This window comes from Musca domestica, unplaced genomic scaffold, assembly GCF_030504385.1.
Source record: "Musca domestica strain aabys unplaced genomic scaffold, Musca_domestica.polishedcontigs.V.1.1 140, whole genome shotgun sequence".
Taxonomy (NCBI): domain Eukaryota; kingdom Metazoa; phylum Arthropoda; class Insecta; order Diptera; family Muscidae; genus Musca; species Musca domestica.
The window spans coordinates 1,135,847-1,160,985 of NW_026712193.1; the positions used below are offsets into that span (position 1 = coordinate 1,135,847).

At 30.2% G+C, this 25,139-nt stretch overlaps 1 protein-coding gene across 1 annotated transcript in view; it reads left to right on the forward strand.

The window, feature by feature from the left end:
• The first annotated feature begins 1,587 nt into the window (after positions 1-1,587).
• Positions 1,588-25,139, forward strand: part of LOC131801138 (homeobox protein homothorax-like) — a 103,271-nt gene continuing 79,719 nt past the window's right edge. Inside the window, exon 1 of the mRNA XM_059119244.1 lies at positions 1,588-1,726. Coding sequence (XP_058975227.1) covers positions 1,639-1,726 — 88 coding nt within the window. The 5' untranslated portion in view covers positions 1,588-1,638. The remainder of the gene's footprint in view (positions 1,727-25,139) is intronic.

A 25,139-nucleotide genomic window follows, 5' to 3' on the forward strand; every position in this document is an offset into this window, starting at 1 on the left:
CTCTACTCAAAATGACACATACCCCGAGTTGCTCCATGGAGATGGATGGACTCCTGTGGTTTTATTTTAAATAAGCATAAAATTTTTCTGTCTCACAACGCAGTGCAGAAGGTAAAAATATCATTTTCTTGCTATTTAATAATTCATAATATTTGTTGTTGTTGTGGTGTTTTCTTGCTTCTCATCGCTTGGAGAGAGAATAGTATGTTGCAGAAAGTTAGTATGCCACCATCATTATTTTTAGTATTTTGCAAAACTGGGCAAAAGCTTAGAAAACTAAGCAGTTACGCACCACCAGCAGTATGGCTTCTTATCAGCCATAATAATTTTCTGCATTAATTTCCCAGCTACTGGCGGTTAGGCTGGCTGGCTGACTGCTTGCTTCACCATGTATAGACAAAAAGTCTAGACTAATGCTTTCCTTAAGACTCAAATAGGAATATTAAAATCGCCTAAGACTTATAAACATTTGACATTTTGACATTTCTCAGCGGCTTTGTTTTATGCAAAAGACAACCTTTTTTTGTTGTGTTTTTTTCACTCAACATGCAATAACACAGACATTGACTGTTAATAGAATTAAAAAGAGACACCAACAACAACAAATATAAAAAAAATATTGGTAATTTGTCTTCAATTTAATTGAAATTCATAAAGGTTTCTTTTGGACGTTTTTTCCGTGCAAAAGTTTGTTTCTTTTGGTTTTTATTTTGCCAGCTCCCACCAGAACAACAAACCGCATTAAAAAAAAATCAAGTAATTTTTTTTTTGTTATGTGTGTGTTTGTTTGTTTTTCGGTATTTGTATAATGTATTTTTAATTATATTAATTACACCTCGATAAAAAACGTGCCTTCATTTGCATATTCCACCAAAAAAAAAAGGTATTTTGTAAAATAACATGGAGACGCTCCTGTTTGAAAAGTCATTGGAGTTTGCTTGGTTGGATGAAATTATAATTATTTGTTTTATTTGTTTTTTTTTTTGACGAGACAAATAAACAAATTTTTAATTTACCGAACATTACAACGAATTTACATAATATAGAATTTGGTGTTGTTGTTGGGGTTTTTATGGTTTTTAAATTGTTGGGAATTTTTTTTTTTAATTATTTTTCAATTGAATAAAAAGTGGGATTTTGCGTTGGTAAAAATTTTTTATTACCTTTTGATAGTTATAAATTATTTTTATTGGTTATTAAAAATTATGTTCTCTGTTAATAATTAATAAAATATTGATTTCATTTGGAATTTATTTACTTTTAATTTATTTAAAGTAATAGATTAAAATTGGAAATTTTTGAGTACAATACTTTTAATTAGTAATAATTTATTTAATTTTAATTTTATGAAATTTATTTAAAGAAAGAAATTAATATTTCATTTTTTTAAATTTTAATTTTTCATGTATTTTTTATTTTTATTTATTTATCTATTTTAATAAAATAAAATAAAATAATAAAATTCAATTTTGTAATGAAATGAATTTTTTTAGTCTTTTATTATTAATTGTTTATGTATTTTTATAATTTATTTATTTTTTTTTTTTTGCAATAAGATTCAAAATTTTAATTAAATATGCTTTCAATCTTTTCTCATTACAGCGGCCTCCTAGTTCATCTTTATCATATGGTGGAGCCATGAACGAAGATGCTAGATCGCCGGGCGCTGGTAGTACACCTGGTCCTTTATCTCAACAACCACCTGTCCTAGATACATCAGACCCTGGTAAGTGGAAGAACAAATTTCATTTTGTTTTTAATTTTTAAGGAAATTACATTTTGAAAAATCTAGAGAAATTACAAAAAAAAAAATTAATTAAAATAAACAAAAATGATAAATAAAAAATTTTGGGCCAATGACATCCAAAATAAAATATTTTTTTGAGACGCACTTTTTCTGACGATTTTAATCATTATTTGCCAAGGATCAATTTTTTTTTAATTTTTAAGAAAATTAAATTTTATTTCTGACAATTTTAATCTTTCTTTGCCAAGGATCATTTTTTTTTAATTTTTAAGAAAATTAAATTTTTAGGGCTAGGAAAATTACAAAAAAAAAAAAAAATTAATTAATTAAATGGGCTTCCAAATGAAAAGATTTTTTCGAGATGCATTTTTTCTTAGGTTTTTAATAGTTATTTGCCAAGGATCCAATTTCATTTTTTTATATTTTAAAAGGATATTAAATTTTAATAGGGTTAGGAAAGTTACAAAAAAAAAAAAAAAAAAAATAAATAAATAAATTAAAAAATAATAAAAATAAATAACCCATGGCTTCCAAATGAAAATATTTTTTCGAGATGCCCTTTCTGACTGTTTTAATAGTTATTTGTCAAGGATCAAATTTAAATTTTTTAGTAAATTAAATTTTATTAGGGCTAGGAAAATTACAAAAAATAAATAAATAAAAATAAAAAAAAAAATTGACAGAAAAAATTTGATTTCGAAATGCCCTTTTCTGAACGTTATTTGTCAAGGCTCGAACTTTTCTGATTCTGTTTAGTTTTTCTTTTTTTTCAAATATTTCTTCAAGTTCCCCACCAATAACATTCTTCCCTGAGCTCCACTATAATTTTATGATTAATTACAAGGAAATTGGCAATTTCTATTTTTTTATTTTAATTTCTTTATTCAATCTTTTTGCTTTCTTTAGCACGTGTAAGTCTGTCTGTTGTATTTGTCTATGAAAAATGACAAATACTTGTGTCATGTCAATTACCGGGCTACTGTTTGCCCAATGATTTCAATATTAATTTCCGTTTCTGTTTTTTTTTTGCATTGCCATTAATAAAGCCTATAACTCATAAATCATATTACGATACAGTGGGCAAAATGGGTCCCACAGTAATATCAACAGCAGCAACAACAACAAGAAAAGCTAAATGTCTGTCTGACGAATGAACATGTGTATTAAACTCAACACAGCAGTCGATCATTGAGATTGGGGCGATTATTAATCGTAAATATTTAAAATAATTTAAATAAATATGTGTACGGGAAAAACGAAACTATGTAAACAGAGGATCATAATACAGATGAATTTGCTTAAAAGCTTATTTTTTTATTTAATTTTTATGGAACAAATTAGTGGAACAGAGTTAAAATAATATACTACTGATACTCATACCCATAGTACTCTCAACCTCTAATTGGACCTCCATTCCCCTATTGGACCCTTAGCCTCCATTGCCACCCTAATTCCCCATCATCTTTTGATCGATATATTCTTGGTACCACTGTCTTTTTACTATACCCCTGCAACATGTCGCAAAATATTACAACAACAACAAATATCGATCTTTTCACATACCCCGACTTTAATGCTGTTGCTGCTGGCATAAATCTCACGCCAAACCTCGGCGAGAGAACAACAATTCCGCGTGTCATTTTTATTATCAGCAAAAAACGTCGATGTTGTTGTTGCTGTAATTTTTTTCAAACGGCAATAATTCTCAGGCATTATTGTTATTATTTCAAGCAATTATCATGATCGACATTTTGAAATATTAAGCTTGATTTCTCAACTTGTCTCAACTGTCCAACCGCATTGTCGGGGTCTGTCCATCTTTTTTCTCATTTTTTTTTTTTTTTAGCTCGGTCTCTGTTTTGTGATGGTGATGTATGTGTTTATAAATAATATTATTTATAGCATTTAATCAGTAATTATATTATGAATGTATTAAATGGTGGTGGTGACCTCTAACGACCTATAACAGTCATTTTAGACAGCTTGATTGCAAAAAAAAAAAAACGAAAACGAAATAAGACAAAAAAAATTATACATAAGAATTTTTTCAGAAGATTTTTTTCCATTTCATTTGAATTTTAAATTGGTAAGCTCTTGTGTGATACAAAAGAGTGTGAGTTTGTGTGTGTGTTGTTGTTGTGAAGACTAATTCCTTTATAATTGCTTTTTAGTTGTTGTTGTTTGTTAACATTGTAGTTTCTTGTTTTGTTTTATGCCCCAAGTCACGCCTTTTAAATTAAATGTTAGGCCTTATTTTGTTTGGTAGTGTTGTAGTTGTTGTTGCTTTTGTTATTGGCCATTGCGGTGGGCCAGATATTACTAGGGATTCCTTCTCGTGTGTTTTTTTTTTTGTTTTGAGGTCTATTATTAAATGTAATAGTAGTATTAACATTAAGACAGCAACCCGCCGAAGAAGATGGAAGGCAAACCATGGCCCCGTAGATTTCCATATCACCAGACCTCAAACAAAAATTAAGGTGGGATTAATCTGCGGTGTACTTAACTAGGCCTGAAACCGGGCAACACCTATTGGAATTAGCATGAAATATTTTTAATTATATAGTTGGGGGAAAAATGGGAAAAGAAGAAAACAGGGGAGAGGTTTAAAAAAATAGAACAAATCCCAAATCGAAAATAGAAAAACTTCAAAATTCTCAATATTTCACATATAAACTTAGATAATATAACACAAGAGCGATCCAATTCTGAAATAAAAAATTTTCAGGGAGAGGTTTAAAAAAAGGCAAATCCCAGATCAAAAATAAAAAAAATTCAAAATTCTCAATATTTCACATATAAACCTAGATAATATAACCCAAGAGCAATCCAATTCCGAAATAAAACAATTTTAGGGGGAGGTTTAAAAAGAAGACCAATCCCAGATCGAAAATAAAAAAATTTCAAAATTCTCAATATTTTTCATGTAAAGTTAAATAACATATCCCAATAGCAATCTAATTCCGAAATAAAAAATTTTCAAAAATTCTCAATATTTCTCTTGTACCAATATATATATTTTTTAATTTTAATTCCTTTGTTTATAAATGTTATATGGCCCCCATATAACCATAAAATTGTCTTCATTTTTTTAAATAGTTTAAAAAACTATTTTTTTTTTAATTATGGCTTATTTTTATTATCAAATAATGCCACTGTTACATTTATTGATTTCATAATTTTTATATTGCTCCAGATTTTATGGTTTCCATTTAATAATCTCCAACAACAACAAAAACTATTTCCAAGTAATTTCGATTTTTTTCTTTTATTTTTTTGAAATCTTTTTAAATTGATTCAAATCAGTTTTTATTGCCATTAATCATAAAACGAAAACGTAACCGTAACAAAAAATCGAAAGAAATTGAAAGTGTTTGCCGGTCTATGGCTAGAATAGTGTTTTATGGCCGAACTGGTGGACTACCATCTTCTCATTCAAAATTCTTCATCTGCATACCACCTTGAAATAGCGCAACACATTTTTGCTGGCGTTCTAAGTGTTGCTACCGCGGCAACTGCTGCTGCTGCTGAAGCCGCCACCGCTCGCTCTTGTGGTAAATTTTTATTATACAATTTTTATGACTTTTTAATAGTTTCTCACATCTTTGTAGTAATATTGATGTTGTTGTTTGGTTGGTTGGTCTTCTTTTGTGGCAAGCAATTTGGTGGCTTTTTTTTTGAAAATGAAAAAAAAATCAAATAAAGTTGCCTTGAAATACAGGCAAACATGGATAAAGGCAACATAGATATGGCAAGATGTCAGTAATGAAAGAAAATTAGATCTTTAGGATTTCAGATGGATGGAATATGCAATAATTGATTGTTATGATAAAATAGAGAAAAAAATTAATAAAAAAAAAAAAAATTAAAAACCACAAAATTAGCAGCAAAGAAATACTTCATAAATGGGGATTGTTTTAAAAATTAGATTTCGTTTTTTAATAATTTGAATTTTAATAAAAAAACCATAATTCATAAAAAAGAGAAAAAAATAAAGAAATAAAAAATATCAGAAAAAAATACCTTATAAATGGGGATGTTTTAAAAATCAGTCTTCTTTTTTAATATTTTGATCTTTTATAAAAATATTTAAAAACTCGATATTCATATTTTATAATTTTTGTATTTATTTTATTTTTATTTATGTATCCATTTTAATTTTGTTTATTTATTTAGATCTTTAGGATTTCAGATGGGTGGAATATGCAATAATTGATTGTTATGATAAAATAGAGAAAAAAAAATTAAAAGCCACAAAATTAGCAGCAAAGAAATACTTCATAAATGGGAATTGTTTTAAAAATTAGAGTTCGTTTTTTAATAATTTGAATTTTAATAAAAAAAAACCATAATTCATAAAAAAGAGAAAAAAAATAAAGAAATAAAAAATATCAGAAAAAAATACCTTATAAATGGGGATGTTTTAAAAATCAGTCTTCTTTTTATTATTTTGATCTTTTATAAAAATATTTAAAAACTCGATATTCATATTTTATAATTTTTGTATTTATTTTATTTTTATTTATGTATCTATTTTAATTTTATTTATTTATTTTTTTTTATTTTTATTATATTTTTTTTTTATTTTGAAATTGCATATAAAATTGACAACATATTTTTCAACAACACCCCACTCCCGTTTTTGCATTTATCTGTACCCACCTGTAATCCCCCATAGAAAATATCTTCATTTTAATGTAGAAGAGATCTTTTTTCATATCTCGGATTTGAAAAGAAATCATAAAATTGATTTCTTCTTTAGTTTTTTCTTCGTTCCGATTTGATTTGCCAATGTTTTGAATTGGTTTGAAATAAAAAAAATCAAGTCACCACCGGGTCCATAAACAATATCTAGATGTTATGGTTTTTGCCATTGAAGATGTGGCTACTAGATGAGATAGAGATAGGGGGACCCCCTTTATCTTACGTTCTCTCTCCCTCTCTTCGGATGTGGTCATGTTCTATGGTCTCAAGGAAATTGCCGCCGCCTTTTTTATGGCAACATTTTTTCTCCGAGCCTTAGCTTTTTCCTTTGATGTTCGGAAGAAAAAACGTGGCAAGTAGACAATTGTTTTGTTAAGGCCATGTCATAAAAAAGTTATATGTTTATGTCGTAAAAATATACCAAACAAAAAACTAGAACTGTTTCATTTTCCTCCCAGCGCTTCTGGAAGGTGATATCTTGGCCGGAATGGAGAAACAAAAATTACTCGCAATGTTTCATTAATAAAGCAACGCCAATCTATAAATGTGTATGAATGAATGAACTTTATATCAGCAGTTTGGGAATGTTTGGTTTTAGCAAACGATCTGTGTCGGTCTACCGACTGGGGCAATAAACAAATGTTCCATGCCACTAAACACAATATGAAAATAAGCATTTTGGAAGTGTTCTAATGGCCATTTTCTTGTGGCAGACCACCAAAGTTGTTTTCACTTTTTTTGGAGGATGGAAAATATTTTAGAGGAAAATGTGGGACAACATTTCTGTTGGTAGTTCAAATTGGGACAATTTTTAGAGGACACCATCAAAAACTTGTATAACATATAAAAACGAGAAACTTCTGGAAGAGCTTTAAATCAGACCTCCGAAAAACTCGCTCGAATTCGAGTAAAGAGTAAAATTTGCTCGAAGTTGAGCGGGAGCACTCCTGAGTGTAGAAAAAGCAAAACGAGCAAAACTCAATTTTTCGTCATTGCTCGAATAAGGGCGAGCAGGCTTTGTTAATTATTTTCAAAATATTTTCTTTTAACTCGATTTTACTCTTAGAGCTCTCTCTCTATTTCTCTCTCACAGTAATTCGTGTAATTCGACTCCCATTTTAATTTTTTAAAGAGGAGTTAATTGTTAGGGAGTGAAGAGTAAACTCCATATAAAACTCCCACTCTTCGAGCAATACCGCTCGCGAGCAAGTTTTACTACCGAGTGAAAAAGAGTAAATCCGAGCTCTGCTTTAGATAGAGAAATTCAGATGATTTATAAGGACTAGCGACATTATTTTTTTCCTAAATTAATTTAAAAAAAGTAAATTTCGATGTCTTATTCTCAATTTTTAAAAATCAAATTTTCTTTAATTATTTCTGAAAAAAAAAACAAAATTTTAGTTTTCAATAGACAATGAGATCCAAGAAAATATATTTTTTTTTCATGTTACAAAAATTCAAAAGTTAACATTTCTTTTCTCCTTAAGAACGATTTAAAAATAAATTTCTAATATTAAAGAAAACTAAAGTGAATTGAAAAAAAATGTTATCACCTCAATATTTCTCAAATATTTTCAAATTGTTCCCATAATTGTTTTCAATATTCCTCGTTTAATGACAAGTTTAATGAAAAGCGAAAAGTGAAACAGAAATCGAGAAAAAAAAATCAAACTGAAAACTTTAAATGAGAAATTTCGAATTGTGGCATCGGCAAAACACTTGTGCAGTTGAGTGACTGAATGTTGTCGCTGTGAGTGTCTCCATGTCGGCGGGTCAGCCTGTCGGCTGTTATTCGCTGTGTCACAATTGATAAAAATCAAAAGTTTTCCATTTGAATGGAATTGAAATGAATTCGTGCATAAAATTCTCAAGACACACAGACACACACACACGCATGCAGCAGCAAGCACCTCCGACCAGAGAGCTATGATATTGAATGAAACGGAATTTATTAAGAAACTTTACAATTTTCCCAACTAAGAATGGAAAAGATTAAAACTAAACTGTCACACAATAACAACATCAATGGCGGTTAGTACTGCTTTGAAGTCTAGAGAAATGCAATATCATTTTCAAAATATAAAAATAAATAATTTGTTATTTAACACTGATTTCCATAGAATGGCAATTGAACATCTTTAGAAAGAAAAAAAATTGCATATCATGATAAATAATTTATTGATATACTTTGTTTAGGGGTCATGTGTTTTGATTTAAAGCCATACTTTAAAATATCATAGGGAGGTCCAAAATTCACTTAAGACTCCGGGAACTTTTTAATCTCTAAAATGAAAAAAAAGAGTGAATATTTTTATGGATTATGAAGATTATTATAATGATGTTTTTGTTGCCATTGTTGTTGTTGTCGTTCATTTATCTATAAGTGTATGGCTTTTTTTCTTGTTTTAAAAAAGTGTTAAAGAAGTGGCACTTAAAAATGTTTAAATACTTTATGACCAAACGTAAAGCCCGACCGACCGACCATACCATAATGTATCCCTTTTCCCGCCTTTAAAGTGGTTGGCTGTCGTTGTTTTGTTTTTGCCGTCTTCTTTGGTGTTTTTTTCTGAAGTCATAGAGTGGGTCATTAAAGTTTTACTTTAGTTTTCAAGGAGTTTAACATCGAAAACTGTTAAGTAATGCTTTGCAATACTCGGCATAAGTTGCTTGTTGTTGGTTACAACATTATTATGTATTATGGATGTGTCTTGGTTCTCAAGAGTTATGAGTTGGTGAACAAAAAAAAAAATTATGAAACTAAATTACTTCTTGGGAATCTTGAAGAAGATCAACAGCGCCTTAAAGTCTGGCAAAGGAAAAAATAAAAAAAACCTAAAATCTTCATAAAACAGAAAAAAACATTAAAATATTGTGAAAATGTGAATTTTTAAATTTAATTTGATTGATTTTTTTGTATTGTGAAATACTCATCCTAAAGGAAGGCACGAATATTGTAGACATTTAATTAAATATTTAAAACAAAAAAAGATTTCTAATGTAATATTGTAATAATTAATTGCCAAAAATTTTTTGTTAGAAACTCTTCTAAAAGTATGCAATTTATTTTTTTATGAAATAAAAAAAGTATTTATATTTTTTTATAAAAATATTATTATTTTTTATTAGTAGGTCTTTAATTTTTTTATAGTAATTTTTAAAATAAATAAAATATTTGTTCATAAATTTTCCTCCTAAAAGTATGCAGGCATTTTTTTAAGATTTTACTTTTAAAGCCAGGCAGTCAACTTTCTACATAATCTTCTTAAAACAGAAACAAAACCATTAAAATATTATGAAAATAATTTAATTTGATTAATTTTTTTTTAATCTTGGAATACTAAAATTCCAAATAAATAAAATACATTTTGGCTATAATATATAGCCAATGTGTTTTTCTCCTAAAACTAGGCAGCCAATCTTAAAAATTGTACTTTTAAAGCTAGGGGGTCAATATTCTGCAAAAGGAGCAAAGACAAAAATATAAAAAAATATGAAATTATTGAAAAATAAAGCTTTAAAATAGTTAAAAAATACATTTTAAATTTTTTGCCTAAAAGTATGCAACAAATTTTTTATGTTTTTGCAAACAACCTATTTGGTACAATTTAAAAACTCATTAAGGATATAAATTCTAAAAGTGTATATATAAAACTTTCAATTAAAATTTTGCACCTAAAAATAGTCAACATTTTTTTAATTTATGATTTTTTTTTCACAACCTGAAACAACCCATTTCAAATAATTCCCTTTAAACAAAACAATTTATTTTAAAAATTCCGAAAATATCCCACAAAAATTATTAAAACATTTGCTCTTTTCTCCGTACATTCCCCTTTAATCCTTCGGCTTAAACATAGCAAGCCTGCCAGCTAAACTAGAGAGTATTTTTAGGTTTCCCAAACAAAAAAAAACATGCTGCTACTTGGGAGAGTACCCTTAAATAACAAATTAAGCAGAACTTCATCTTCTTATTATGGGATACAGCTGGGGGTTTTAAAATTTCAAAACACACACGCACACACACACAAAGACACAGGACATTTTATAGGACTCATTGCCGGTAATGGGCTTTGTACATGTTAATACTCTATGAATATGTATGTGTGGCATTTTGTGTGAGACTTGTCTGTGAGATTTATTCCATTTCAATGTGAAACTGTGAAACGAAGTGTATGGTTACGTCAAAACAGACATAAGGCAATTCATCTTCATCCCTTAGCCAAAATGTCTGGCTGGATGGCTGTATCCTCTCTATGGCACAACAAAGAGACAACAATGGGCACACACAGACCACCGTAACAAATATGAAATACACGCATATTATCTCATATTTCCTATAAAGCATGGTAATGTTGTTGTTGTTCTTCTTTTTTTTTTTTTTTTTTTTTTTTTTTGCTAAAAACAATAGACATGAACATGAACCAATACAACAGAAAGCCAAATAGGGTGTGTTCAAATTGTCTAAGCATCATCAAATTTCCACCTTTCGTTAAAGAGCAATGAATCCCTGGCTGACTGGTTGGCTGGCTGCATGCATGTATGGTATGCGCAAGAGGGTTTTTGGACAAGCGCCGACACCAAAAAAAAAAGATGAATTACTTTTGAAAAAAAAAAAAAAACAGAGGAACAACAAAGCTGGTTGTGTACATGAAAATGCCCTAGCAAAAGGATAATAATAATAAAAACCATTACGAAATCAACTTTCGTTACCAGAAACGCATATGCGTCGAAAAAACGCAATATAACAAACAATGAAGGATACAAACGACTCGTCCTTGCCGATCATCATCATCATCACAATTATAATTATCAACACCAGCATCAGGCAACCTTTGCTTTTTCGTGGTGTTACATTTTCCAAATAATTGTGAGATATGTTTTTGTTGTCTCGTTGTTTTTTGGGAAAGTTTTTCCAACGTTGACAAACATACAAGTCAAAGGGAAAGTAGTTGAGGTACAGTTAGATTTTTTTTCAAGATTTATTAAAAAGTGGATTTTTTTTAATTTTTGTGGAGATAATTCTCATGTAAATTATTATAAATATGATTGACAGTTTTTCAGGGATAAGCCGGGGGTGATGAAGTTATGCCATTATTAAAGCAGACATGTAATTGGAATCAGTTATGAAGTAAATAAAAGTTGGGAAAATATAATGATGCTATGGGAGGAAAATAAGTAAATGGAACAAAATATACGGAAAGGCTTAAATAAATTAAAAATTGAACAGAATCAAAGATTGATATTTCCAAATGAATGAATGAACTATTTTTTACAGTTATAATAAATATTTATGAATTTTTTCACTTTGCATAATTTTGCCCTTCACGCCTTGGGGTATACTTTACTTTTGACAAAAAAAAAATTCAAAATATTAAAATATTCAATTTTTTTTAAATCCAATTTTTAACTAATGAAAATCTATTATTTATTTATATTTCAATATAAATTTCTTAATAAATTTCAAACAAAACCGAAAACAATGTCATTCATATTTCTTTAGATTTATTTGTTTACATTTTAATATATTTGCTTTTGCCTCCCTTATGGGATTTCATCAAAGCAAATTAATTACCTTTCTTTATAAATCTGACTTAAATCTATGTTTAATATGAAATTTTTATCAATAACAACAAATAATTTATCATTTAAACAACAATAAAAGTCTTTCCAAATTCCGCTTATCATATTTGTTATGGGTTTTGTATTTTTTTTTTCTGTCCTCTAACAAATTACTTTAAAATACTTTAATGGCCTTTTGCAAAGTGGCGACAACTGCAGAAGAAAAATAAAAAAATAAGAAATTAAATTTTTATTAAAAAAAAAAAGAAATAAAACAAAAATTCTTTGGTGGTCTATTGAAGAGCTGCGACCTATGATTTGTGTTTTCTGTCACGTTATGTGTGTACGAATTTTTGTTAGTGCCATTTTTTGTTTAATGTATTGTGTGTGTGTGTGGTATTGTTGTTTTTGCACCGCCATGGCACAAACAGACAATAAAATTTGACTGAAAATAAATGTGAAAATAATGAATAATAAAAGTCAAAAAATACATGATTTTTTATGACGCACAGAAAAGCGCCAAAGCGAAATCAACGAAAAAATAAAATATATATTCATGTGTATGGCCAATTGATAGATATGTCTATTTGCCATAACATTTCACGTATAGACAGATAGCCATACAAAAAAAAAAACATTCATGCGGACATGTGTAGGAGACATTGAACGCATTGTTTTGCCATAGACGCACACACAAAAAATTAATGTTTTACCATTGTCTTTTCAGTTTTTTGTTAAAAAAAAAAAATCAAAAATAAAAAATCAAAGTCGGAAAAAATGGGAAAAAAATTCTTTGTGATTTAAAAATATTTCAACATTCCTCCGAAAAAAAATTCTTTAGAATTTTTTTGTTTAAAATTATATTAATAAAAATATTTTTAGGGCAAATTTTAAATTATTTTTCTAAATATTATATAATTTAACCTCAGTACTTCTTTGCAAATGGCCCGCCCAACAACCATTAATGTCAGCTTACCATTTAACTTTAAGGATCTAGGAAAATTAAGCAAACATTATTGATGTTTAATTAGGCACATCGACAAGAAACAAAAACACAGCAAGACTTCGCTTTCCCATTTTATGGAAAATGGAAAAATCAAGGAAAAATTTTAATCGCATTAAAACAAATCAAACAAAACAATCTCAAATCATCATTATTTTCCGCTCCAGATAGAACAACCTTAACACCCCTTAAAAATGGTTTTTAAATTTAAAAAGTTACAATCACTGCATTTTTTAATGCCCTTTTCCAACAGAAAAAGGGGGTTGTGGCCACAGCAATCAACCAACATCACTGTTGTTGTTTGATGTGTATGGATTGATAAGTCATTTGACAAAAAAAAAGCAGTTGGGCATAAAATGAGGTCTTAAGAGTTAATGTCATCTCTTCTCATCACAGGCACATTGACGACATTGATTGAAATTTAACCCCTCAATTAGCTCAGGAGAAGAGCAGAGAGAGAGTGTGTGAGAGAGAGAGGGAGAAATACTCCAGCTGATTTTGTTTATTTTCAAAATAAACCGTTTTCAAAAGCAAACAAACATATGCATATAAATAAGGGTTAATATTTAAATGTCATTTCAAATGTCATAGAATGTTAATATAATTGTTTATTAACACTTATTAAAAAAAAAAACATGTTTTATTAGTTTAACTTCTCACTCAACAAGTTGTGGAAATTTGTTTTTTTTTTTTTCTTTTATGGAAAATTAAATACGAGGTTATATCATTTGCTTGGCCTATAATTATAAAATTAAATAGAAATTATAAAAATGTTTCTAAATTGGAATTTTCTACGCTTAGCAGCAATTAAAAGAAGAAGCCACACTCGCACACACACACGCACGCATACGCACTTAAATACTGTTTTGTGGTGTTGATTTCAATTTTAGTTTCAACGCCACAAAATTTTCATTTTTATTCCCTTGATGAGGGTTGCCTTTTAATTTTATCTGTTTTTTTTTTTTGGGATAATTATAGGTTCTAGTTTTGAAGAGGAATTTTAATTTTTTCCAAAAAATAAAAAAAAATATATTTTTTTAAAATTAAAATGATAATTGCCTTTAAATTGAAACGGCATAGGCTTTTAGAGGCTCCCCTCTCTCACGCGCTCTCTCTTTTTCCCTCTTTATGATACTACATGGCAATTATCTAATGTAGGGGGCAGGTCTATGGTAGAGGTTCTTTTGTTTTAAGCTAGATTTGCCTAAGTAGAAACCCATAATTATTGTATTAAATATTTTTCTATTTTGTTTTCACCGAAAAAAAAAAATATTTTTTGTTTAAAGAAAAAAACTTAAAAAAAATTTAAAACAAAAAAAAATGTTTTAAAATTATCCAAATATTTTTTTTTTCCATTTTGCTACTTTTTTCTATTTTTTCCAACTTAAATAAAGATGTTCACAAAATTTTCCCCATTTTCATTTCAAATCACTTATCCCATTTTTTCTTAGAATAAAAAAAAAACTTAAAAAATATTTAAAAAAATTTTAAAACAAAAAAAAAATATTTTAAAATTATCCAAATATTTTTTTTCCATTTTGCTACTTTTTTCTATTTTTTCCAACTTAAATAAAAATTTTCACATCATTTATCCCATTCTCATTTCAAATTCACTTATCCCATTTTCCCAACTCATCCTGTTGCATTTAATCCCAAGCCTTGTCCAACAATTTTTCTAGTTTATCTCCATACAATTAACCACAATATGAACTTTTTGGCGGATTCCAAATAAAGCCTCCATACCGGCACACATGGCAAGAGTGTCAGGCACTCTCTCACCTTCTAAACGCAAAAAATCAATTGACAATCAACCAACCTGGCAAGCAACATGCAGCAGCTACTATATGGTCAAAGCAAATATCATAATGGTCCTGTTGCTGTTGCTGCCACTCCATGCATGCATCCACATACATATATGTTGCAACAGCCAGCCTATGGTGGTTTGACATAGCCGATTGCTTCGGTTGGTTATTTGGTTTGGTTGGGTTATTTTCAATGTCATTAAGGTCTAATTGAGGTTTGAGGTGCGTTTCGAGGTTTCAATATTGGCCGGGCAGAGAAAATGTTGCAAATAGATAAAATTCGCCAAAGTGCCACCCAAAACAACCAACCAACCCACCAACACAAAAAGCGCGCCTAAATATAGGCAACAAATTTAATCAATATCAATACGAGAACCACAATTTTTGTGTTCAGTTTCTGTTGCTATTGATTTTTGTGTTGTGTTGGCCTTGGTAAGGCAGCGAAAAAGAGGTTTAATGTGAGGGGTGGCCGGGAACAGAACTCATCGAAAATGTGTTATAATTTTAGCAGAGAAAGAAAATTACAAAAAAATACCCAACAAATGTCTGACCATTAAAGGTAGTGACCAAGTTGCTTGGTTATTATTATTTTTACTTTTCCTAGATAAAAGATCTTTATGACTGTTATAATATAATTTTCTATGTTGTAATCGTTGTTAACATCTATTCTACCTTTGCTAACGGTAGTCACCAAACCTCCCCCTCCCCCCTCCAAAACAAAACTGCCAAAGTAATTGCTTTTAAATTCATTTACTTTAGTACCTACATTAATAAAGACACATCGTATAGTTGTGTGGTTGTTTTTTTCTGACGTTCTAGGCTTTTAATTGTATAATATTCACGTTTTGTTAATATTGTTTCTTGTGGTTGTTGTTGTTGTTCTTAGTCTTTAGCATTCATGGCGGAGGGCCAGCAGACACATTACATACTTACAGGCTTGCTTACTGGCACTTACAACGCAATCATCAGTATTGTCATAAATGTAATCGTAATTGTCATCATCATCGTCATAGTTGGTCGTTCGGTGTCTGTCCGTTGTCCAACTTTTTTTTTTTGAACAATTATGACATTACGCACATTTCATTTGTTTTAGGGCGAGGAAGAAAAGGGGACGTCAATGTGTGACAAAAGTAGTACGAGCCATGGAGTTATTACTGTATGCTCCAGACAATACAACTCAACCACTGACCATTCCCGTACAGCTAGGTCGTGTGTGTCATACAGGTCTGGGGGTTCCCCATTTAGGGTTCTTGCCGGTTTTTTTTTGTTTTTGTTATATTCTTCTACAAATGATTTTGTTGTAAAATGTGTAGTTAATTAAAACTATTAATTACATGTTGATTAGGGTTTTAGCTAGGCAAGGAAGGCCAGCAAGCAAATGTAATAATTGTCAGAAAAAAGGGAGAGGGGAATGTGTAAGGAAAAGGAATGCGTAAAGGTGCAGAAATGACGTTTGTCTTTGCTTGTGTTTGGGATAATGACTTTTTCGTTGTGAACTTGGTTAATGTCATTTCTGGAATACAGGGTCATTGGCATGGAAAACTTCAAATAAATATGACTAAAAATGTTTATAAAATATAGACTTTAATATCAAGGATTAGAGAAAATAGTCCTCACATTTTAAATTAAAAATTTGACAATTGCATATTTTTTTGAAGTCATTACGAAAATCAGATTTTTGTAGATATATAATAAATGGAAAATTGGTTTCAAAAACCCTACAAACTGATCTCCAATTTTTCTTGTTTTGAAAATTGTGTGGGTTATGAGCTGTTACCGATTATCAGTTGTACATGGTTCTTTTTTCACACGAGCCGAAAAGTATGCAAGGGTTAAAATCGAGGTTAAATTAAATTAAAAAATCTAAGAGTCGACTGTTGATCTCTCTCTCTCTCTCTCTATCTTCGATATTTGAACTTCACTTAAAAATGTCTACAACTCGAATACATCTTGGGCTTGCTTTAAAAATCGCTTAGGCGAACTTTTTATCGTATTTCTATAGTGGATTTTTCATATGAGCCAGAAAGTATGCAACAGTTTTTAGTTTTTATCCCATAATTGATGCTGTCATCTGGTACTGATGAAAACTTTTAAAACTGAAATCAACTTTAACAGAATTTTTTGATGACAAAAATAAACAAAGACTCCAATTTTATTATCAACTGGTTTTTGTTGACAAAAATTTTAAAAATTAAAATTGACATTATTTTGCGTTAAAAATGACAAATTCGATTTTATTTAATTGCAATTCGACCATTTTTTTATTCCTAAAACTATGCAACAGTTTATCTGCTTCAGTGTAGAATGTCTATCCGGTTTGTAAACCACAAAAAAAAAACCCCGAAGTCGATTCCATGTCTGAAAAATCAACTTTGGCTTAGCAAGTAAAAGTCGAAAATCGATTTTTTTCTGAATGGAAAAATTCGAAATGCGAAATTCGAATTTTCCATGAATCCAAAAAAAGTATGGAAATCTTAAAATCAAATTTACGGCCTCATTCGAGGGTCCTTCCTAATGGTTTCATCCTTTTGGCGGTTTTAATGTCTTTTAAATGAGAACGTCTCCTTGTGGAAATTGAAGAGTCGATTCTATATCTAATCTTAATGATTAAAAACGACTTTGGCTTAGCAAGTAAAAGTCGAAAATCGACATTTTTGCTGATTGGACAAACCTGAAATACCGAAAGTCGACATTTCCACGAAGCCAAAAAAAAAAAAAAAATTATGGGAATCTTAAAATCAAATTTACAGCCTCATTGAAGGGTCCTTCGATTTTGTTGTCATACCGACTTTTGGGTGTTTTCCTTTTGTCGGTTAAGGTGTCTCATAGCTAAAAACGTCTCCTTGTGGAAATTGTAGCAGGACAAACAAATTTACGTCAAAATATACACTGAAGTTTCCATTTTACCTACAATTTAACACATTTCCGAGGTTATCTTATGTTTTCAAGTTTTTTTTTTCTTCTTTTTGTGGTCTCTTCAGACTTTTTTCCGCCGCGCGCCTCCAAATGTTCACCATTAACTTTTTGCGTTTATAGGCAAGTTGAAATTAGTTTCCATAACCCTGGTAAATGAGAGGGCGTTATAAAAATGTAATTTTCTTGTTTCTTTGTTTTCCATTTGCTGCCTACCATCAACGAAAACCTAAAAAAAAAGTGATTTCATTTTTATATTAAAAGAAATGTCTCTATTTATTTCTGAGCCAAATGTGTGTGTTATAGAGAAAAGTAAGCAGCAAAAAAAAAAAAAAAACACGGAGACAAAGTTTACCATTACAGTTTTTTGTGGGGGTCCCCACAAGACAGCCCCCGCCTTGTAAATAGACATTGAAAATGTAGGCATAAGTAAAAAGGCCATAAATTAGTCAAAACAAATTAGAAAATATGTGTTTGCATTGGAAATGGAAGCAAAAAAAAAACTTCACTTTATTTCTTTTGCAGCAGCAGCAAAAGAAAGTAGGCCTACACACGGACCCTTTTTTTTGGCAAACATGGCCAAGCCACCAAGGTGGTATGTAGAGACTAAGAGAGAGGAAGAGAGCGAGAGATCATGTTAAAATATTTACGAATATAAAGTTAACATCTAATGGTTTTGTAACACAACACCCATTCAAACTGGGATAGATATTTTTTTCCTTCTTTCCCTAAATAATTTATGATTTTTTTCCATCCATAAGAAGAAGAAAAAAAACGAAGTAGAGAAAAACTTTTACCAATATTATTAAAACATTATTGAAGAGGTTTCTACCTTTTTACAGGAATTTATTTATGTGGAAAACTTAATTAGTTTTTCCTTCAAAAACAAAAGTAATTATTATTTAACAGAGTTTGGGGAAGTTATGCGGGAGTTATACACATCCAAGTGTGTGTTATATATTAATGTCCTTTCTAAATAAATAATGCCATCTACCTAGATATTAATGACAATTGTAACACATTTTTTGTTGTTCTTGTTGTTGCTGTTGGATTTTTTGTTGAGTGCGTGTTTTAAACCAAAAAAAAAAAAAAAAAGTCGTGCAACTACAAATGACTATTTACGCTCGGTTGCATGCAAAGTGCTGCTGAAATTTCTAATAATTAAATGACTTATTCGTATTTAATGACAACGACGACATGTGCAGTGTAAACAATGTGTTTAGTTTTAGTTTTTCCGTTGTTGTTGTTATTTTTGTTGTTGCTGTAAAGTCATTAAAAAGCCAGCAACAAAATGTTTATTAGCACAATATTAATAATGGACATTACAAGACACTTGTGTAATGTTATCGACATGAATAAATCTCGGGTAAATGAAATAAAATGGTGGAAAAAAGGGAATGGAAAAATGGAGATAGGAGTCAAAGGCAGCTATGGGTTTTAGATTTTAATTTTTAATAAATTATGAAAATTATAAAAAATATAATCTATAATTTAAGAAAAAATTATATATAGGGTGCGATAAAAAAAACTGCAGCAAAGTCAAACGCCATAATTTTCCATTTTTTTTTTTTTTAAATTTATTGAATGAAAGCAAAAATGTCGGAAATAGCATTAAATTTTAGATTGACTTTAGGTTTTATTCGAATTGGTCGCCTTTGGCACGAATTATGGCCTTCAAACGGCCAATGAAACCGTCACACGCAGTCCGAATGTTTGTATGCGGTATTTTGGCCCATTTCCGGCGAAGTGCTTGCTCTTGAGGCGATCGACACTTTGGTATTTTTAGTGCCAACCTTGCTTTCCAAAATACTCCAGACCATAATTTTTACATTTTTTGTAATTTCATTGAATGAAATTAGAAAATATCGGAAATAGCATCAAATTTTAGAATAAATTTAGATTTATACGAATTGGTGACCTTTAGCACGAATTATGGCCTCCAAACGGTCAATGAAACCGTCACATGCTGCCCCAATGTTGCTCTGCGGTATTGGGCCCATTCCCGGCGAAGCGCTTGAGGTGATCGACACTTTGGTATTTTTTAGTGCCAACCTTGCTTTCCAAAATACTCCAGATACAATAGTCCAACGGATTGGTATCCGGAGATTTTGGTGGCCATTGTGCGCTGCAAATGAAGCAGGGGACCTCATTTGGTCATCATTCTTAGGTGGCGCGTGCTGAGTTCGATGGTGCTGAGTCCTGTTGGAATGTCCAAGGTCTGCGGCGAAAATGTTTGCGAGCCCAAGGCTTTAATACACCCTCTAGAATATTTTCGCCATAATATTCGGCATTTATTCTGATGGCACGGTCGATGAATACACCCTGTGGTGCAAATCACAGCTGATTCCTTGATTAGCTATCAAAATATGTGTCATGATTGAAATCATAGTATGACAATCTCGAGGGGGACCTAATAAATATACATTTACATATTTTTTATAATGTCCTGCCCACATTCTTCCCTCCTTTCTCTTAGTGGTTTTCCTTGGCAATTTGTAATCGATGATTTTAATCAAACACCCTGCCATATTGGCTTATACACATTCACAAGTTATGGTCATAATTTAAAAGTAAATCCATTTACCTGTTTTTGTCTGGTTGGCTGGCTTGGAGTTCTGTTGCAGATCATCATCATCATCAAACAATCAGCCATGGTATATTGGTTATGTTGTGAAACACAATTATAAATATAAATAATTTATATTAATATATTTTATTTAAATAATGTTGTTGGTGTTTTTTTTCCTGACACTAAGTTATACAAGTATAATATTTCACCACACATACCATGATGTATCAATGTATGCGTGTGTGATATTCAAAGCTTATCAGTTAAGCTGGATTGTATTCCAATTTTTTCTGTTTGTCGGTTTGTTGGATTTAAATACATTTTTATTGAACACCGTTTTTTATGCAAAACAGCAGTTCACCAAAAAGCAAAAAAAAAATCCCACTCACACACAGTCACCGCTTTTTTCTGGCATTTGCATAATTTTTGCATTAATAATGGGATTCAATATAAAACACATTCTGTTTTTTTATTAACAACAAATGCATTGAAATAATGTTTTTTTGCACATCTTTCTCCTGAATTCACAAATGTGTGTTTTGTGCATGCTATATGTGATAACTTTAGTGGAATTAATTTAAATGCAGTTTTTTTTAATTTTTTTCTCCTGTTCAGTTGGTTTATTTGAACAGCATCACAAAAAAAAATAATACAACACTGCAAAAAAAAAATTCCAACATTTTATACACATTTGTTGTTATTAAGAATTTGAGATTAAATTAATGAAAAACCACCAACAATAATATAATTATTTTAAATATGCAATGACATATAATAGTAATAATAATGGAAACAGGAATTAATTATTTGCAAAAAAAAAAACAGATATGCAAAAATAATTGTATGCTAGAGGTTTTTTTGTTGGCTTTTGTTGCCGTTGGTAGATAATATTATGCAAATCGTTGGAAAAAAAAATAACAACACAAAACCGCATTAAAACTAACCAATCAGCATGCAATGTGCATATTGTTTTATTAACGCAAATTAACCAATAATAATTAAACAAACTTTTTTCCCATGCTGCCAATACAGCAAAAATGCTATGCCGCAAAATATAATAGTGGGAGGAGTAACAGATATTGGAAGAGGTTTTCATTTTAAATTAAAAAAAAAAAAATCAAATAAAAAATTTCTCCTTTATAAATACAGTAGTGATTCCAGCCTTAACGAAAATACATGAATTCAATATTGTTTGATTTTAAAATGAAGTATCTCCTTTTATTTCAAAAATCGAATATCGATTCGCTTTTCTTCCCAACCCCCAAAAGGAACTACTTCCTTAGTTCATTCTAGTTCACTCCGTTTGAAGAATTTCCTTTTATTTCACAAATCGAATATCTAATCTCATTTCTTTCGAGTTTCGGAGTTCGAATAAGGTGTTCTGCAACAGAATGTCATCTCTTCCGTACCATGATTTCATACCAAATAAATAATCTGACAGTTGCTCTTTTTACCAGCTGTTATATCTCTTAAACTTCCACGGTTCAATCGCTCCTTTTAGTTTAGTATTTGGCTAGTTCCTTTTACTTTGATGAAGTTATGTGTGAAGTTGGCCGCAGTTCATTTTTTTAGAATGAGATATTTACAATGCCACGAAGTTATGTGTGAAGTTGACAGCAGTTCACATTTCCAAAAAGACGTAGAGACAGCCTGCAATTTTTGGAACTGATCGAATTTACTATTTTACTCATGAGATATATGCTGAATGAACATTGTTCATTTTTTTTAATTTAAACTTTATTAACTATCTTTCAAGTTATGTGTGAAGTTGGCTGCAGTTGAAAGTGATGTTGAGGTGTATATCAAATTTATTGACCAATCGAATCTACACCTTTTGTAAATCGGGCTATCTCCTTTTCGTAATAACTATTTTATACAAAAAGAAAGCAATGCATTTTTTAAAATTAGATTCCAAGAAAAAATTATAATTTTATGAAATTGTATGTAAAATTTGGTCGTGGTTCACACTATCCAATGCTTTTTTTCAAATTCTCTTGTTACGGAAAATATTTTAATCTTCCCATCAAAAGATCATTATATTAAAATAATAACAGAGTTCCTGCAATAAAAACGCCATTTACAATTCTATGAAGTTTTATGTGAAGTTGGCCGCAATTCACATTTTTCAAATCGATATAGAGACTCACTTCAAATTTCTGGTCTTCTTTACGCAATTACTATTTCATACTGAAAGAATGTAGCAATTTTTGAAATAATCTAACCTAACTTTTACAGAATTGTTAGAACTAAAGCGCTACTTGCAATTGTATGAAGTTATGAGTGAAGTTGGCAGCAGTTCTATGAAGTTTTGTGTGAAGTTGGCCGCAGTTCACATTTTTCAAAGCGTTATGGAGACACACTTCAAATTGTTGGTCTTCCTTACGTAAATACTATTTCATACTGAAAGATTGTAGCAATTTTTGAAATAATCTAACCTAACTTTTATAGAATTATTATAACGAAAACACTCCTTGTCATTTTATAAAGTTATGAGTGAAGTTGGCTGCAGTTCACATTTTTCAAATCAATGTGGAGACCCTTCGGTTTTATTTTCTTTTCTCAAAATATCTCAAAAACATGAAATTGCCCCCAAAAAAAGTAAACAAAATCTTACAGAAAAATAACATTCCTTACAAAATTGTTGCCCAATACTGTCCAAGGCAACAATAACAATGTTGTCTAAACTCTCAAACCTTAAACAATATTGTGATCAAATTGTTGGGATTGAAATGCAACAGCAAAAAAAAGTAGATGGATGGTTGGCTGGTCGGTGGAATAGATGAACATACAATAGACAGACATGGAGACAAGACAACTTGGCCAGTCAACCAAACAACCAGCCAGCCAACCAACTGCACATAGCGGACATGTTTTAAACAAAATTGTCGACAAATGGTTTACACAAGCATGAAATTCTTATTTATTTATATAGTACTCTTATATTGTTGCATGGACGAACAAAGATTGGGGGTCTGGAGTCTTAGATCTTGCCTGAGAGTTTGGTTAGAGAAACAAACGAAAAAAAAGTTGTTTGCCTGTTTGGGACTTCAAAACAAAACGAGCACCTGGAAAAAGCCAATGCTTAAAACAAGATTAAATGATTGAATGGTTGCATGCAATGTTGTATGATGGTTGCTGGTGATGGCGCGGTGGGGCCGGGCCGGTCGCCTGTTACAACTTTCGGTTTGGCTTTTCTTTTTTGTTGTTGGTTTTTTGTATAATTTAGTTTGTTGAATTGTTTTGGCACGACTTTATAATTTTTGTCTAAACTACATGACTTTTTTTTGGGGGGAGGAAAATAGAAAAATCACCAGGGACAAGAACAACAGCAACAACAACAATACATACATGCATATACATTTTTTTTTAATAATTTTAATATTTAAAGGTAGTTACACGTTTTCTTTATGGATAAAAAATGCTAAGAAAGAAGGAAGAATATTTTATTAGAGATATGCCTGACAAAATACCTCATTTTATGAAACTTTGGCCTTATCTGTTATGAGAAGAATTCATTTAACCATTAGCTGGGGTTGTTATCCCGAAAAAAATTCTTTTTCTTCTTTCTTCCTTTTTTGCCTTCCCGTGGTCATAAAGAACTTTGAAAAGGATTAACTGGTTGTAACAGGTCGCCTTGGACATAGATAAGCAATAATTTGCCACAAGTTATGAGACAAAGCCTTGGCAGAGTACAATTTCATTTCATTTGGGGAGGTAGCGAAGGCTGCCCCCAACCAATCGCCTGGTTTTCAATGATGATTGTGGCATGTTGCAAACCATACAACCAACCAACCGGCCAACCAATGTTGACAACATCAAAGTGTATCCGTAAAATACAATGAAATGACAGTTATGTTTTCAATAAAATATCCCCAATGCATTAAAGATAAGTTTTAAGCCAGACAACAACAAAAATGCATCAAATGCACCATACCTCCACTAGAATTAAATTGTTGGGCCGAGCGAGAGAGAGAGAAAAAACTGTGGTGCTGTTCCATGTTGTTGTCGTCGTTTGTTGCTGTCTTTTTTGTTGTTGTTTTTAATTAAAAAATTGCGGTTTCGTTATCGAAATAATAGGTAGTTGTAGTGTACAGTGTGTTTTGTATAATTTAATTAAAAACTATTGTTGCTATTTAATGTCTATTTAAATGAATGGTTAAAATATGCACAGACCCACACACACACAAACACATCCTTTGGCTCGTATTATTATAATTTGTCAATTTTTGTATTATTTAATAAATATTTATATATAAAAATAAGCAGCGTTTTTTTTTCGCTTTTTTATATTATATTTTATTTGAGCTGTGTATCTATAATGAGATTATGTTATCTGTATTCTGACCTGTTGTTAATTTCCATTTGAGTTTTATAAATTAATTTTATCTATAATGCAATTAAAATTATAAATATTGCAATCAATAGAGAGAGAAAAAAGCGAGTAGAAAAAATATAACAAATAACAGCAAGAGTTACGCCATAATTTCATTATATAAAAATGTGGACTACGTAAGAGGTGTGTGTGTGTTTTTTTGTTATTTTAACAGAAAAAAAACCAATACTGAAAATATGTTGGAAAACAAATGGCATTATAAACTCGTATTACATTTTTTTAATAAATATTTTTTTATTTAATTTATTTTATTTTTTTATATTTTTAAAAAATATTTTTTTATTTTTATAAATAAATATTTTTTTTTTTAATTTTCCAAGCCTGAGAATAATAATATTGCCACATTGTCTTCAATTAGTTATCGAGCTACTCAATGTGTTAACCACCCTTTGAATTGAGTGTGTGTGCTCATTGAGAGCACGAGTGAGAGCTGTTACCTCATGTTGTTGTAT